The 14,790-nt window shown below is 45.6% G+C and overlaps 1 protein-coding gene across 2 annotated transcripts; it reads right to left on the bottom strand.

Moving 5' to 3' along the window:
• Positions 1–8,634: 8,634 nt before the first annotated feature.
• On the bottom strand, positions 8,635–14,228 carry LOC109939197 (NADP-dependent malic enzyme, chloroplastic). Of its 2 annotated transcripts, XM_008650080.4 has the most exons (20): positions 13,902–14,228; positions 13,442–13,710; positions 12,186–12,306; positions 12,029–12,103; positions 11,752–11,903; positions 11,552–11,657; positions 11,417–11,482; positions 11,206–11,301; positions 11,037–11,108; positions 10,868–10,951; positions 10,633–10,731; positions 10,418–10,465; positions 10,269–10,322; positions 10,082–10,180; positions 9,869–9,958; positions 9,704–9,781; positions 9,424–9,498; positions 9,233–9,323; positions 9,030–9,158; positions 8,635–8,944 (listed from the first exon to the last, which is right to left on the bottom strand). In XM_008650080.4, the coding sequence occupies exons 1-20, from the start codon at positions 13,941–13,943 to the stop codon at positions 8,856–8,858; spliced, it is 1,935 nt and encodes a 644-aa protein (XP_008648302.2). In that variant the 5' UTR covers positions 13,944–14,228; the 3' UTR covers positions 8,635–8,855. The 2 variants fall into 2 exon arrangements, with proteins under 2 accessions (XP_008648302.2, XP_008648299.2); XM_008650077.4 differs by having other exon boundaries at positions 8,638–9,158.
• Between the last annotated feature and the right edge of the window lie 562 nt (positions 14,229–14,790).

Genomic DNA, 14,790 nt, shown 5'->3' with positions numbered 1-14,790 from the left:
ATTCATACCATGCTCTTGGGGCTTGCTTGAGCCCATAAAGCGCCTTAGAGAGTTTATAAACATGGTTAGGGTACTCACTATCTTCAAAGCCAGGAGGTTGCTCAACATAGACCTCTTCCTTGATTGGTCCATTGAGGAAGGCACTCTTCACGTCCATTTGATAAAGCTTGAAGCCATGGTAAGCAGCATAGGCCAATAATATACGAATCGACTCAAGCCTAGCTACGGGTGCATAGGTTTCACCGAAATCCAAACCTTCGACTTGGGAGTATCCCTTGGCCACAAGTCGGGCTTTGTTCCTTGTCACCACACCATGCTCGTCTTGCTTGTTGCAAAAGACCCACTTGGTTCCTACAACATTTTGATTAGGACGTGGAACCAAATGCCATACCTCATTCCTAGTGAAGTTGTTGAGCTCCTCTTGCATCGCCACCACCCAATCCGAATCTTGTAGTGCTTCCTCTACCCTGTGTGGCTCAATAGAGGAAACAAAAGAGTAATGTTCACAAAAATGTGCAACACGAGATCTAGTGGTTACCCCCTTATGAATGTCGCCGAGGATGGTGTCGACGAGGTGATCCCGTTGAATTGCTTGGTGGACTCTTGGGTGTGGCGGCCTTGGTTCTTCATCCTCCTTGTCTTGATCATTTGCATCACCCCCTTGATCATTGTCGTCATCTTGAGGTGGCTCATTTGCTTGATCTTCTCCTTCATCAACTTGAGCCTCATCCTCATTTTGAATTGGTGGAGATGCTTGCGTGGAGGAGGATGGTTGATCTTGTGCATTTGGAGGCTCTTCGGATTCCTTAGGACACACATCCCCAATGGACATGTTCCTTAGCGCGATGTACGGAGCCTCTTCATCACCTATCTCATCAAGATCAACTTGCTCTACTTGAGAGCCGTTAGTCTCATCAAACACAACGTCACAAGAAACTTCAACTTGTCCAGAGGACTTGTTAAAGACTCTATATGCCCTTGTGTTTGAATCATATCCTAGTAAAAAGTCTTCTACAGTCTTAGGAGCAAATTTAGATTTTCTACCTCTTTTAACAAGAATAAAGCATTTGCTACCAAAGACTCTAAAATATGAAATATTGGGCTTTTTACCGGTTAGGCATTCATATGATGTCTTCTTGAGGATTCGGTGTAGATACAACCGGTTGATGGCGTAGCAGGCGGTGTTGACCGCCTCGGCCCAAAACCGATCCGAAGTCTTGTACTCATCAAGCATGGTTCTTGCCATGTCCAATAGAGTTCTGTTCTTCCTCTCTACTACACCATTTTGTTGTGGGGTGTAGGGAGAAGAGAACTCATGCTTGATGCCCTCCTCCTCAAGGAATCCTTCAATTTGAGAGTTCTTGAACTCCGTCCCGTTGTCGCTTCTTATTTTCTTGATCCTTAAGCCGAACTCATTTTAAGCTCGTCTCAAGAATCCCTTTAATGTTTCTTGGGTATGAGATTTTTCCTTCAAAAAGAATACCCAAGTGAAGCGAGAATAGTCATCCACAATAACTAGACAGTACTTACTCCCGTCGATGCTTATGTAAGCAATTGGGCCGAATAGATCCATGTGTAGGAGCTCCAGTGGCCTGTCAGTCGTCATGATGTTCTTGTGTGGATGATGAGTACCAACTTGCTTCCCTACTTGGCATGCGCTACAAATCCTGTCTTTCTCAAAATGAACATTTGTTAATCCTAAAATGTGCTCTCCCTTTAGAAGCTTATGAAGATTCTTCATCCCAACATGGGCTAGTCGGCGATGCCATAGCCAACCCATGTTAGTCTTAGCAATTAAGCAAGTGTCGAGTTCAGCTCTATTAAAATCTACCAAGTATAGCTGACCCTCTAACACTCCCTTAAATGCTATTGAATCATCATTTCTTCTAAAGACAGTGACACCTACATCAGTAAAAAGACAGTTGTAGCCCATTTGACATAATTGAGAAACGGAAAGCAAATTGTAATCTAAAGACTCCACAAGAAAAACATTGGAAATGGAATGGTCAGGTGATATAGCAATTTTACCCAATCCTTTGACCAAACCTTGGTTTCCATCCCCGAATGTGATTGCTCTTTGGGGATCTTGGTTTTTCTCGTAGGAGGAGAACATCTTCTTCTCCCCTGTCATGTGGTTTGTGCACCCGCTATCGATGATCCAACTTGAGCCCCCGGATGCATAAACCTACAAAACATGTTTAGTTCTTGACTTTAGGTACCCAAATGGTTTTGGGTCCTTTGGCATTAGACACAAGAACTTTGGGTACCCAAACACAAGTCTTTGACCCCTTGTGCTTGCCCCCAACATATTTGGCAACTCCCTTGCCGGATTTGTTAGTTAACACATAAGAAGCATCAAAAGTTTTAAATGAAATGTCATGATCATTTGATGCACTAGGAGTTTTCTTCTTAGGCAACTTAGCACTGGTTGGTTGCCTAGAGCTAGATGTCTCACTCTTATACATAAATGCATGGTTAGGGCCAGAGTGAGACTTCCTAGAATGAATTCTCCTAATTTTGCTCTCAGGATAACCGGCAGGGTACAAAATGTAACCCTCGTTATCCTGAGGCATGGGGGCCTTGCCCTTAACAAAATTAGACAATTTCTTAGGAGGGGCATTAAGTTTGACATTGTCCCCCTTTTGGAAGCCAATGTCATCCTTAATGCCAGGGCGTCTCCCACTATAAAGCGTACTACGAGCAAATTTAAATTTTTCATTTTCAAGTTCATGCTCGGCAATTTTAGCATCTAATTTTGCTATATGATCATTTTGTTGTTTAATTAAAGCCATGTGATCATGAATAGCATTAATATCAACATCTCTACATCTAGTACAAATAGAAGTGTGCTCAACGGTAGATGTAGATGGTTTGCAAGATTTTAATTCTACAACCTTAGCATGCAATATATCATTTTTACTTCTAAGGTCGGAAATGGTAGCATTGCAAACATCAAAATCTTTAGCCTTAGCAAGCAATTTTTCATTTTCATCTCTAAGGCTAGCAAGAGAAATGTTCAATTCTTCAATCTTAGCAAGCAAATCATCATTATCATTTCTAAGATTGGGAATTGAAACATTACGAACATTTGAATCAACCTTAGCTAACAAATTAGCATTCTCATTTCTAAGGTTGTCTATAGTCTCATGGCAGATGCTTAGCTCACTAGATAATTTTTTACATTTTCAACTTCTAGAGCATAAGCATTTTTAAATTTAACATGCTTTTTATTTTCCTTGATTAGGAAGTCCTCTTGGGTGTCCAAGAGATCATCCTTCTCATGGATGGCACTAATTAATTCATTTAATTTCTCTTTTTGTTGCATGTTTAAGTTGGCAAAAAGGGTACGCAAATTATCTTCCTCATCACTAGTATTATCATCACTAGAGGACTCATATTAGTGGAGGATTTGGATTTAACCTTCTTTTTGCCGTCCTTTGCCATGAGGCACTTGTGGATGACGTTGGGGAAGAGAAGTCCCTTGGTGACGGCGATGTTGGCGGCGTCCTCGTCGGAGGAGGAGTCGCTAGAGCTTTCGTCGGAGTCCCACTCGCGACAAACATGGGCATCGCCGCCCTTCTTCTTGTAGTATCTATTCTTCTCCTTTCTTCTCCCCTTCTTGTCGTCACCCCTGTCACTGTCACTAGAAATCGGACATTTTGCTATAAAGTGACCGGGCTTACCACACTTGTAGCAAACCTTCTTGGAGCGGGGCTTGTAGTCTTTCCCCCTCCTTTGCTTGAGGATTTGGCGAAAGCTTTTGATGACAAGCGCCATTTCCTTGTTGTCGAGCTTGAAGGCGTTGATGGGTGTTCTACTTGGTGTAGACTCCTCCTCCTTCTCCTCCGTCGCCTTAAATGCGATCGGTTGTGCTTCAGACGTGGAGGGGCCGTCAAGCTCGTTGATCTTCCTTGAGCCTTTGATCATAAACTCAAAGCTCACAAAATTCCCGATTACTTCCTCGGGAGTCATTAGTGTATATCTAAGATTGCCACGAATTAATTGTACTTGAGTAGGGTTAAGGAAAATAAGTGATCTTAGAATAACCTTAACCACCTCGTGGTCATCCCATTTCTTGCTCCCGAGGTTGCGCACTTGATTCACCAAGGTTTTGAGCCGGTTGTACATGTCTTGTGGCTCCTCCCCTTGGCGAAGACGGAAGCGACCGAGCCCCCCCCCCCTCGATCGTTTCCCGCTTGGTGATCTTGGTGAGTTCATCACCCTCGTGCGCGGTCTTGAGCACATCCCAAACTTCCTTGGCGCTCTTTAATCCTTCCACCTTGTTGTACTCCTCCCTACTTAGAGAGGCGAGGAGTATGGTTGTGGCTTGGGAGTTGAAGTGCTCGATTTGGGACACCTCGTCCTCATCATAATCCTCATCCCCTACGGATGGTACCTGTGCTCCAAACTCAACAACATTCCATATACTTTTGTGGAGTGAGGTTAGGTGATATTTCATTAAATCACTCCATCTAGCATAATCTTCACCGTCAAAGGTTGGCGGTTTGCCTAATGGAACGGAAAGTAATGGAGTATGTCTAGAAGTACGAGGATAGTGTAAGGGGATCTTACTAAACTTCTTGCGCTCATGGCGCTTAGAAGTTACGGAAGGCGCGTCGGAGCCGGAGGTAGATGGCGATGAGGTGTCGGTCTCGTAGTAGACCACCTTCCTCATCTTCTTTTTCTTGTCCCCACTCCGATGCGACTTATGGGAAGAGGGTTTCTTCTCCTTCCCTTTCCCTTTGTTGCGGGACTCTCCTGATGAAGCTTTCCCGTGGCTTGTAGCGGGCTTGTCGCCGGTCTCCATCTCCTTCTTGGCGTGATCTCCCGACATCACTTCGAGCGGTTAGGCTCTAATGAAGCACCGGGCTCTGATACCAATTGAAAGTCGCCTAGAGAGGGGGTGAATAGGGCGAAACTGAAATTTACAAAGTTAATCACAACTACAAGCCGGGTTAGCGTTAGAAATATAATCGAGTTCGCGAGAGAGGGTGCAAAACAAATCGCAAGCGAATAAAGAGTGTGACACGCGGATTTGTTTTTACCGAGGTTCGGTTCTCGCAAACCTACTCCCCGTTGAGGAGGCCACAAAGGCCGGGTCTTTTTCAACCCTTTCCCTCTCTCAAACGGTCCCTCGGACTGAGTGAGCTTTCTCTTCTCAAATCAACCGGGAACAAAACTTTCCCGCAAGGACCAGCACACAATTGGTGTCTCTTTGCCTTGGTTACAATTGAGTATTGATCACAAGAAAGAATGAGAAAGAAGAAAGTGATCCAAGCGCAAGAGCTCAAAGGAACACAACAAATCACTCTCACTTATCACTAAAGCTTTTGTGGAATTGGGAGAGGATTTGATCACTTGGGTGTGTCTTGTATTGAATGCCTAGCTCTTGTAAGTGGTTGGAAGGTTGAAAACTTGGATTACTTGAATGTGGGGTGGTTGGGGGTATTTATAACCCCAACCACCAAACTAGCCGTTTGGTGGAGGTTGTCTGTCGCATGGTGCGCCGGACAGTCCGGTGCACACCGGACAGTGTCTGGTGCGCCAGCCATGTCACCAGGCCGTTGGGTTCCGACCGTTGGAGCTTTGACTACTGGGCCCGCCTGGATGTCCGGTGGCACACCGGACATGTACTGTAGAGTGTCTGGTGCGCCATTTCGCGCGTGCCTGACTTCTGCGCGCTCTGGCGCGCATTAATTGCTTCTGCAGGTGACCGTTGGCGCGAGGTAGCCATTGCTCCGCTGGCTCACCGGACAGTCCGGTGTACACCGGACATGTCCGGTGAATTATAGCGGAGCGAATTCCCGAAGCTGGCGAGTTCCAGAGTCGCTCTCCTCTGGGGCACCGGACACTGTCCGGTGTACACCGGACAGTCCGGTGAATTATAGCGGAGCGCCTCTGGATTTTCCCGAAGGTGAGGAGTTCAGCGTGAAGTCCCCTGGTGCACCGGACACTGTCCGGTGGCGCACCGGACAGTCCGGTGCGCCAGGCCAGGGCTGCCTTAGGTTATCCCTTGCTCTCTTTGCTGAACCCAATTCTTGGTCTTTTATTGGCTAAGTGTGAACCTTTTGGCACCTGTATAACTTATACACTAAAGCAAAACTAGTTAGTCCAATTATTTGTGTTGGGCAATTCAACCACCAAAATCAATTAGGAAAATAGGTGTAAGCATAATTCCCTTTCAAGCGTCCCTAGGTATAGGTAACCCATGTGCTACAACATAACTGACCAGCACAATGTTAGAGTTGAAACCCCCACCATCATGGTGTGTCATATCGAGAAGACCCAACTATGAGGAAAAGAATATGTGGACATTACCCCCCCCCCCCACATGGCTACCAAACCCCGCCCTATGGGAGGCCTAGCCAATTTGTTATGAAAGTATGGTTACGACACGTATCACTAGCAATTCTCGTCCTTGACAGGGTCCGGTCGTGCCACGAGTCCTGGGTCTCCAATTGGAACCAATGCCCTCCTACGTCGACGCACTCCATCGATCACAATGGGATTTAGGGGTGTTACATGCCCCAGGTGTCGGTGTTTTGGGTCCGACCGCACACCCGGGGTTGCCCCTCAAGGTGTTTTTAGGAGTAGGACGGTGTCGACGACTGTAGCAAAATGGTTCGTGCTGATTGCACGAGGGACAGTGGACAAGGTTTACAGGTTCGGGCCGCTTAGAGACGCGTAACACCCTACGTCCTAGTGAGTATGCTCGGTGAACGCGGTTACAAGAGAGCTCTCTGGATTGAGAATACAGAGAGTTGGTGTGGGTGGATAAGTAATAGGGTTGATCGTTCTGAAGGGATGCCCCCTAGGCCTTATATACTCGACCGTGGGGCAATACATGTGGATATGATAACAACGTGTAGCTAAAATATAGTGAACTGCTTGAGTTTATCTCCTTCTAGTTCTGCCGACTTATCCTCGCATGGCTCCGCTGCATGGGGGCTCCAGCGCGGGAAAGTCGGATCTCTGTTGTGGTCACTCGCTCGACGTTGTGGGTCGCCCGGGTTTGCACCGATCCGGCCTCATGTCGATCTGCTTTGCTGGTTGTCTCCCCCCAGGCCCACGAAAGAATGACCTTACGATTTATTGGGCCCTTGGGCCTTTCGTGAGGTCTTTTACTCTTTTAGTGGACCCGGGGGATATCTATCCCCCACACCAGGCCCCCCAGCGCCCCTGGGGGATCTAGGCATGCCATGTGTCCTTGCTACCAAGCATGGATAGTCAAGGAGTTGGTGGAGTTAGAGTGTGATTGTGCCTGTGTGACAAGATAAGCATGATCGTGCCCACATCCAACACCATGCAGGGTGTTAGGCTCGATCGTCCTAGGTGTGTCAATAGTGCACCATTGCGAGTGCACACATGGACAACGACCGTCACGTCTAGAGACAACATCCTCCATCCACGACGTACGGGAGACAACGACCACCCACGATGTGGAGCCGACGCTGCCAAAAAGCTATGGATGGACGATTACACCTTCAATAGCAACAATAGGAGACGTCTGGTGCTAAGCCAACTCACACATCATGTAACCCCTATCTCTTGGACTATAAAAGGAAGAGGGGATCCCTTCTAAGGGATAACTGATCACACACGTCCAAACGTACAAACGAACACTTACCATTTTCTACTTACGAGCAATACAACTAGTAACCAAGAGGACGTAGGGTATTACGCTCCAACGGTCCGAACCTCTCTAAATCTAGTGTACTTCATGCATCCTACATTCATCCACACTACGTTCTCTCCCATTAACCCAAAGTGCCCCAAGTCTCCGTGGGATCCTGAACTCACGGTGATCGTCTAAGCCCCTGCCAAACCTAAAAGGGATGCATCTTGTACCTCATTAACGATCTGTCGTTAGGTTAATTTTCTAATTTGGCCGAGTAACCTTAGACAAGTTGTACCAGAGTTAGCCGAGAACCAAAGGGGTGCATGATGTACCCTCACTGACGATCTGCCATCAATTAGTTTTCCAATTTTACCGACGAACCTTAGATAAATTGTAACAGAGTTAGCCAGAACCAAACATGACATAGGCTTGTGAGGTGATATCGATCATTTTGCTGCATGTTGGTATTTAGATACACGCTGCACTCAAGGGGTGTTTGGATGCAATTTTTTTTTTGGAGTTTTGAGGTAAAACCGTAGCATTGAAAAATACCATAGTATTTTTTGCTAAGAGGTGTTTGGCTACATTGTAAAAAAACTCTGTCTTGAATACCATGGTTTTGTAGATACCATGATATTTTTGGAGTATTTGAAACTACTCTAACCCAAAGTTTATCTATGACTAACCTTGCATATGTATACTAAATACCATGCTTTGAGATACTTTATCTTCAAACGGATTACTAAATGTGTAGAGGGATGTAAAAAAAATACAACAGTTCTGTCGTAAAATCTTAAAACAGTACTATTCTAAAATCATGTTTTTTTGAAAAACAGTACTATTCTAAAATCATGTTTTTAAATCTATACCACCAGAGAGAGTTATCTTTTTGCCGTGAGTATGAAATAGTAATGCCCGACGGGTATTTACTCATTGTCATCTCTAATCGAAGGTGAAGCAAATCAGATTCAACATATGCTTGCCTCACTTGTGTATTATTACTATTTTTATTTTGGTGCTCAAATCTAAATTGCATTTTATTTCTGCAATTGATCTCATGACAGGGACGCCCACAGCGCGCCAAATGTTCCAGTATCATATATGCATAGACAGGTACAGTGTCTAGCAGCCACAAAGGTGGTCAGCAGCAGGGCCAACAAATGAAAAAATAAACTACAACATTGCAGGATCATCTGCGTCGACATATTTTATTACTGCAGAATTGATCCCAGCAGCACTACCGGTAGTTACGGTAGACAGGAGTGTACATGCAGCTCTGTGCATATTTCACCAGGTCCCTTGGGGGAGGCAGACGGGTCGCCAAACCTGCAGAGGGAAGTGACGGTGTGGTGAACGCCAAGGTGTGGAATGGTGTCTGCACTGCAAAGCAAAACAGAGGGCACGTGCGTACCGAGTTCATAAGCTTTTGCAGCCACGGCTGCGGCAATGCGCGCAGAGATCTTTCTAATGTTGGTGAAGGGCGGGAAGATTGATCCCTTGTCGAAGTTCTCCTGTGTGGCCTGAGCAGCTAGTGCTTCCGCTGTTTGAACGAACGGAACATGAGATTTGGTCCCTAGTCTCATCAAGGTTTCCGTTTGGACGGGAGGTACTTACAGGCGGCAAGAAGCATGTCCTCGTGGACACGGATGGCTCCAGAGATAACAAGACCGAGGCCAAATCCAGGGAAAATGTAGGCGTTGTTCGACTGTTGCAAATAGCACAGTTGAGTTAGCAACAAACAACTTGTTATGTTTTTCCAGGTGCTTACACCAGCAAGATTTTGCATTGATATTAGACACTTCTACCTGTCCAGGTACAAAAACCTTCCCATCGTACTCCACAGGGTCAAATGGACTGCCACTGGCAAATATTACACGACCCTGAACGTAGAGTGCAAATAAAGAGATATGAGTTGCAAACTACAGAGTATGTTTCTTCCTAGAAATCAGCCACTTCTTTTATTTTTGGTCCAATTAGACCACATTTTAATAAACAGTAAACTGAAAACACAGATAAACTTCTAGTGATGGCTACATTCAAAATGGTAGCCAGACAAATGCACAAAAACGCGATTAGGCAGCTCACCTGAGTCCAGTTATATGCTTCTTCAGCAGTACATTCAGAATGAGAGGTTGGATTTGACAGTGAAAAGATGATAGGCCTCTGCATTTATAATTAGCAATACCAGAGGTTAGCTTTCCATCCTCACAACATACCACCAACAATGTCAGAAAACAGGGAAAAAATCACCTCATTGAAGGAAGCCATGGCCTCAACAACTTCTTTTGTGAATGTTCTTCCAACTCCAGACGTCCCAATCAGAACTGTAGGTTTGATGGACTGGAAGATATGAGAAAGGTTAGTAAATTCTTTTTTTTTTATGGAAACAGCACAAACATGACAGCTTTTAAGTGAAGGCAGCAGCTGCTCAGCACAATCTTAAATGCACGTGATCGTGACTACCTGAACAGCATCGTACAAAGTTGTCAAGGGCTCATGCTCATGTGCCCAAGGTTTTTTGAATGACTGAACGGAGTTTTTACGAGAGTCAACAATCAAACCCTATATACAAAATATCGTGTTAGGACGTCAGATAAACAGGTCAGCAAATGTTGCACTAGAAACAACACATTTTCCTTTGGTTACACACCTTTGAGTCCACCAACCAAATCTTCTTGCGGCACTCTTCAATTGGAGCCGACGTCTATAAATTGATCCAACCAATACATGTATGAGTAAGAACTAGGACTAAGGAAACCTACCACACATTCAGATACTAAAACTATGTAGCTTAGTTACCTGTTTTGAAATCTCAAGAGCAATGAGTTCTGCAATACCAGTTCCAGCCTGAAATCAAATACATTATCAGAATCTTATCTATGGGTCTACTTTCCTCAACCAAAAAAGATTCTTACTAATGGTCACAATCTCAATTCAAAAGATACTAGTTATAGTAGGCTTCGACAGTTGGTGACAAAGGAAATAACAGTTCACCAGGACATGTTTTAACTAACCTCCCCAGCACCAAGGAATAAATAAGTGTGCTCTGCCAAGGTCCCACCAACCACCTTGAGTGCTGCTAACAAACCTGCAAGGACCACTGATGCTGTGCCCTGCAAAAATTCATATTTCCAAATCAGTACAATCACAAAAGGCAGTAAACTGAAGGATGATGATCCCAACTAATTAAGGTTGCCCCCCTGGTATCGGTAAAAATAAAAATAAAAAACCATGGGGGGTTCCATTTACCTGGATGTCATCATTGAAAACAAGATGGCTCTTGCTATATTTTGCAAGCAAATTAAAAGCATTATGATTCGCGAAGTCCTCAAACTGTCCAAATTTTACAGTGTTACATTTTGGGATAAAGAGTAAATTGATCTGACATAGCAGAAGTACAATGTTGAGTCTAACTCACCTGAATGAGGACTTTCTCGCCGTAGATTTGCTTAACAGCAGCCATGAACTCTTCCATAAGCTCATGATACTCCTGCCATCATGGAAAATGCACAGATAAGATCTCAAGTGTCACATGTCACATATTTTGCCAATTCCTAACTCCCAGCAATCTCGACACAATTACATACCTCGCCAGTTGCACGTTTTTGCCGGAGTCCAATGTAAAACTCATCATTAAGCAGTTTCTCATTATTTGTGCCAACATCGATTGTGATAGGCAAACACTGCACATAATTTAGCATTCGCCAATTGAGATAACTTAGTTGTTTGTTGGTACCAAACATACAGGACCATTACAAGAGATGCAACCAAAAGGAGACAAACGATATGATCGCTTACAGCTGATGGACGAACTCCTCCAAGAGCAGTGTATAGAGCAAGTTTGCCTACAGGAATTCCCATTCCCTGTAGAAGGATTAAGTATAATATAAACAAAGGCCTTCAAGTAATAAGCAACTAATGAGACAATCATACCTGAGAACCCAAATCTCCAAGTCCCAAGATTCGCTCACCATCAGTAACACAGATAACTTGAATGTTCCTATGTGGCCAGTTCCTTAGAACTTCTAGGACCTTCCCTCTAGAATGCACCTCGTGGTCAGTCCAGATCAAATATGTAGATGGTAGACAGCTGTATATTATTGTAAAGTTGAAGCAAACATAGGATAACATACTTGTCCCTCAAGCTGACATACAGACCCTGTGGTTGTCGAAAGATGGACCCATACTTCTGGCAGGCCTCACCTACAGTTGGTGTATAAACCACAGGAAGCAGCTCCTCCACGTTATCAATTAAAAGCTTGTAGAAAAGCCTCTCGTTCCTCTCCTGAAAACAGGAGGTGTTAAGCACAATGATGCAACCAACCATTCATTATAACTGAGCATCCCATATCAATTACGCTGGCCATCACAAGCTTTCATATGAGAGTAGAAAGGATAAACTGGGGTTACCTGAAGGTCCATCATGGCCATATAGCGCTGCAAAGGGACCTGGTACTGCCGCAGGTTGTGCATGATCTTCTTAATCTACAAATCACATTAAATTGATCTTCAGTAAAAAGAAGAAAGAAAGGTCAGCATAACAACAGATACTGTTCTAGCTCCATACTTGGAGTTCTTGAGGAACAACTGCAGGAGGAAGCAGCCCACGCAAGTGGTGTGCATCCCTCTCCTTCTCCGTGAAAGCAAGACCCTTGTTGTGATGTGGATCCCTCAAGAGGGTGTAACCGCTGATGTAGAAATAAGACTGCTCAGCATATTTTTCAACCAACTGAAGGAAACATATCTATTGGAAGGAATTATGGTTGTAGATTCAAAGAAAAGCCTTGCAACAAGCGGTAAACATTCTAGAGCCCAGATGTCACAGAAAAGACATTCAATTTGGTAATATATTACCATAATATGGTTCCAGCTTAATATCCATTTCCAACTGTAGAAGGGGTAGTGGAAGAAACAAGACAAATTCGTATCCCTGTGGTCCAGCTTAGAATATACTTGCATGAAATATGGAAATCCCAAAGCAAAGCAGGCAATTCCCGGCTTTGCTCAACGACTCTGGACCTAAATCAGCATGAGCTCACCTATGACTCCAACCCAATTGAGAATTCTACATCAACACCAAAAAACATTCTGAATGCAGAATTCTACAATACTACATTCGAGGCAGAAACTTGCTAGAAACTCCCATGTGAAATATGGTGATTTAACAAATCTAGACCATATCAGGCTGGAGCTTCTTAGCTAAGCTGAAGCACATTTCGATAAATTATTATTGAAACTAAAATAAAAGGCAAACTAAATGGTAAAGTTGCCTTCGGTGCAGCAAGTCAATCAAGGGTGCACTAATAATAAAACAAGCAATTAGTATGACTCCAACCCGATCCAGAATTCTTACATCAGCGCCAAAAAACATTCTGAATTCAGAATACTACAACACTACATTCCGAGACTGAAACTTGATAGAAACTCCCATGTGGCATATGGTGATTTAACAAATCTAGACCATATCAGACTGGAGCTTCTTAGCTAAGCTGAAGCACGTTTCGACAAATTATTATTGAAACTAAAATAAAAGGCAAACTAAATGGTGAAGGCAGCTAGTCAAGCAAGCGTGCACTAATAATAGAACAAGCAATTAGATTGGGGTAGAGCTAGACAGCCAGAGCCCCAAAGCATTTACACTCCTAGACACGTCAGCTGTCAGCATCACGCGGACGAAACCCCTTACCAAACCCGGATCACCACCAGAGTCTGAACCAAACAAGCAAAAGTAAATAAAACCCAGATCGGCGCATCGTGACCTCCGCCCGCCCATCCAGATCCAATTCCCGAATTCACACCCCCTGCCGCGATTAGCCGGCTCACCTTGCGACGGAGAAGGCCCAGGGCATGATGGGCAGCTCCTCGGTGGCGCTGTCCTCGCCGTAGTGGTCCTCGACGACGACGCCGTCCGCGGCCGCGGCTACCTCCGCCTCCTCCTGCTCCACCTCCGCGGCGGAGCCCATTTTGACCGCCTCCACCGCCCTCGACGGCAAGGCACGCACCTTCGCTGCTGCGGCCCTCCGCAAAGTGTTCCTGTAGGTCCGACATCCGTCGCAACTGCCGCCGCCCTCACTTTGTCCTCCCCGCTTCCACTGCGGAGAATAAACAGGCACACACACACACACAAAGCTCACATAGTCAGGTGGCAGCTTCGGCTGGATGGAAGAGGAGAGCAGCCGCAATTGCGATGCCCGGCGCGCGGAGCACCGGGAATCGCTAGCTGAGGGAAGGTGCTGTAGAAACTAGAAGGTGGTTAGGGCTTTAGGCTGCTCGTGGAACGTACCAGGGAGGCGGGGGAAGCTGCGGCGGTGCGCGCGGAGATCATGGTGGCTTCTCGAGCTCGTCGGATGGAGAGAGGGAGGCGGGAGCGGCGCGGCAGTGGCAACTGGCGTCCTCCTCCCTCCCTCTGCGGACCGGAGCTGGCAGTGGAGAGGGGAATGCGCGTGGCAAGGGGTATAAAAGGGAAGCGAGAGGGCTCGGCTCGGGGCGATGCGTGTTGTAGAGTCCCCTTTCCCGCGTGTGCGGCGCACGTGGACGTGGCAGCGGTGGGGTCTGGTTGTGAGAGGGGTGTTTTATGTTAAGTTGGAATGTACCGCCCTAAGGGCTTGTCGTTTCTGTCGGCTTACATCCGGAATCGTTACAGCTAATCAAAGTTTATATAAATTAGAGAAGTAATCTAGTTAGAAATCGTTACGACCCACCAATCCGGCACAAACAAACAAGGTCTAAACAAAAGTCTAAACTCTAAACCCTAAACATCCAAATGTTCCTCATTTGAGTCAAATCGAAGTAGATGTCGATCCCTATTAGCGCTCTCCGCCAGCACTCCCCATGCCACCGCTCTTCCCTCCTCCGGTCTCGTGTCGCCTATGTCGCTCCAACATTGATCTCAATGGTTAGCTATGGCCTCGCTCTAAATCATCGATTTCCACGCTTCTGCAATAGCCATCCCCTCCCTGCATCTCCCCACAAATGGAGGTAGAAGCTTTGGATCTAGTCACGACAGTAGACCACGGCTCCAATCTTCATTTATGGCTTCCCTTCTCCCCGTGATGACCTTTACCACAGCTACACCCCCTCCACACACGTTCCCGCACTAGCGCTCGTCGCTCTGGAGTTTCTAGCGATGGTGACAGTGGTTCTACTACCCTCGTTGGCTTTCCCTCTCCCCA

Source organism: Zea mays, chromosome 6 (genome assembly GCF_902167145.1).
Source record: "Zea mays cultivar B73 chromosome 6, Zm-B73-REFERENCE-NAM-5.0, whole genome shotgun sequence".
NCBI lineage: Eukaryota > Viridiplantae > Streptophyta > Magnoliopsida > Poales > Poaceae > Zea > Zea mays.
This window is presented reverse-complemented; position numbering and strand designations above follow the sequence as displayed.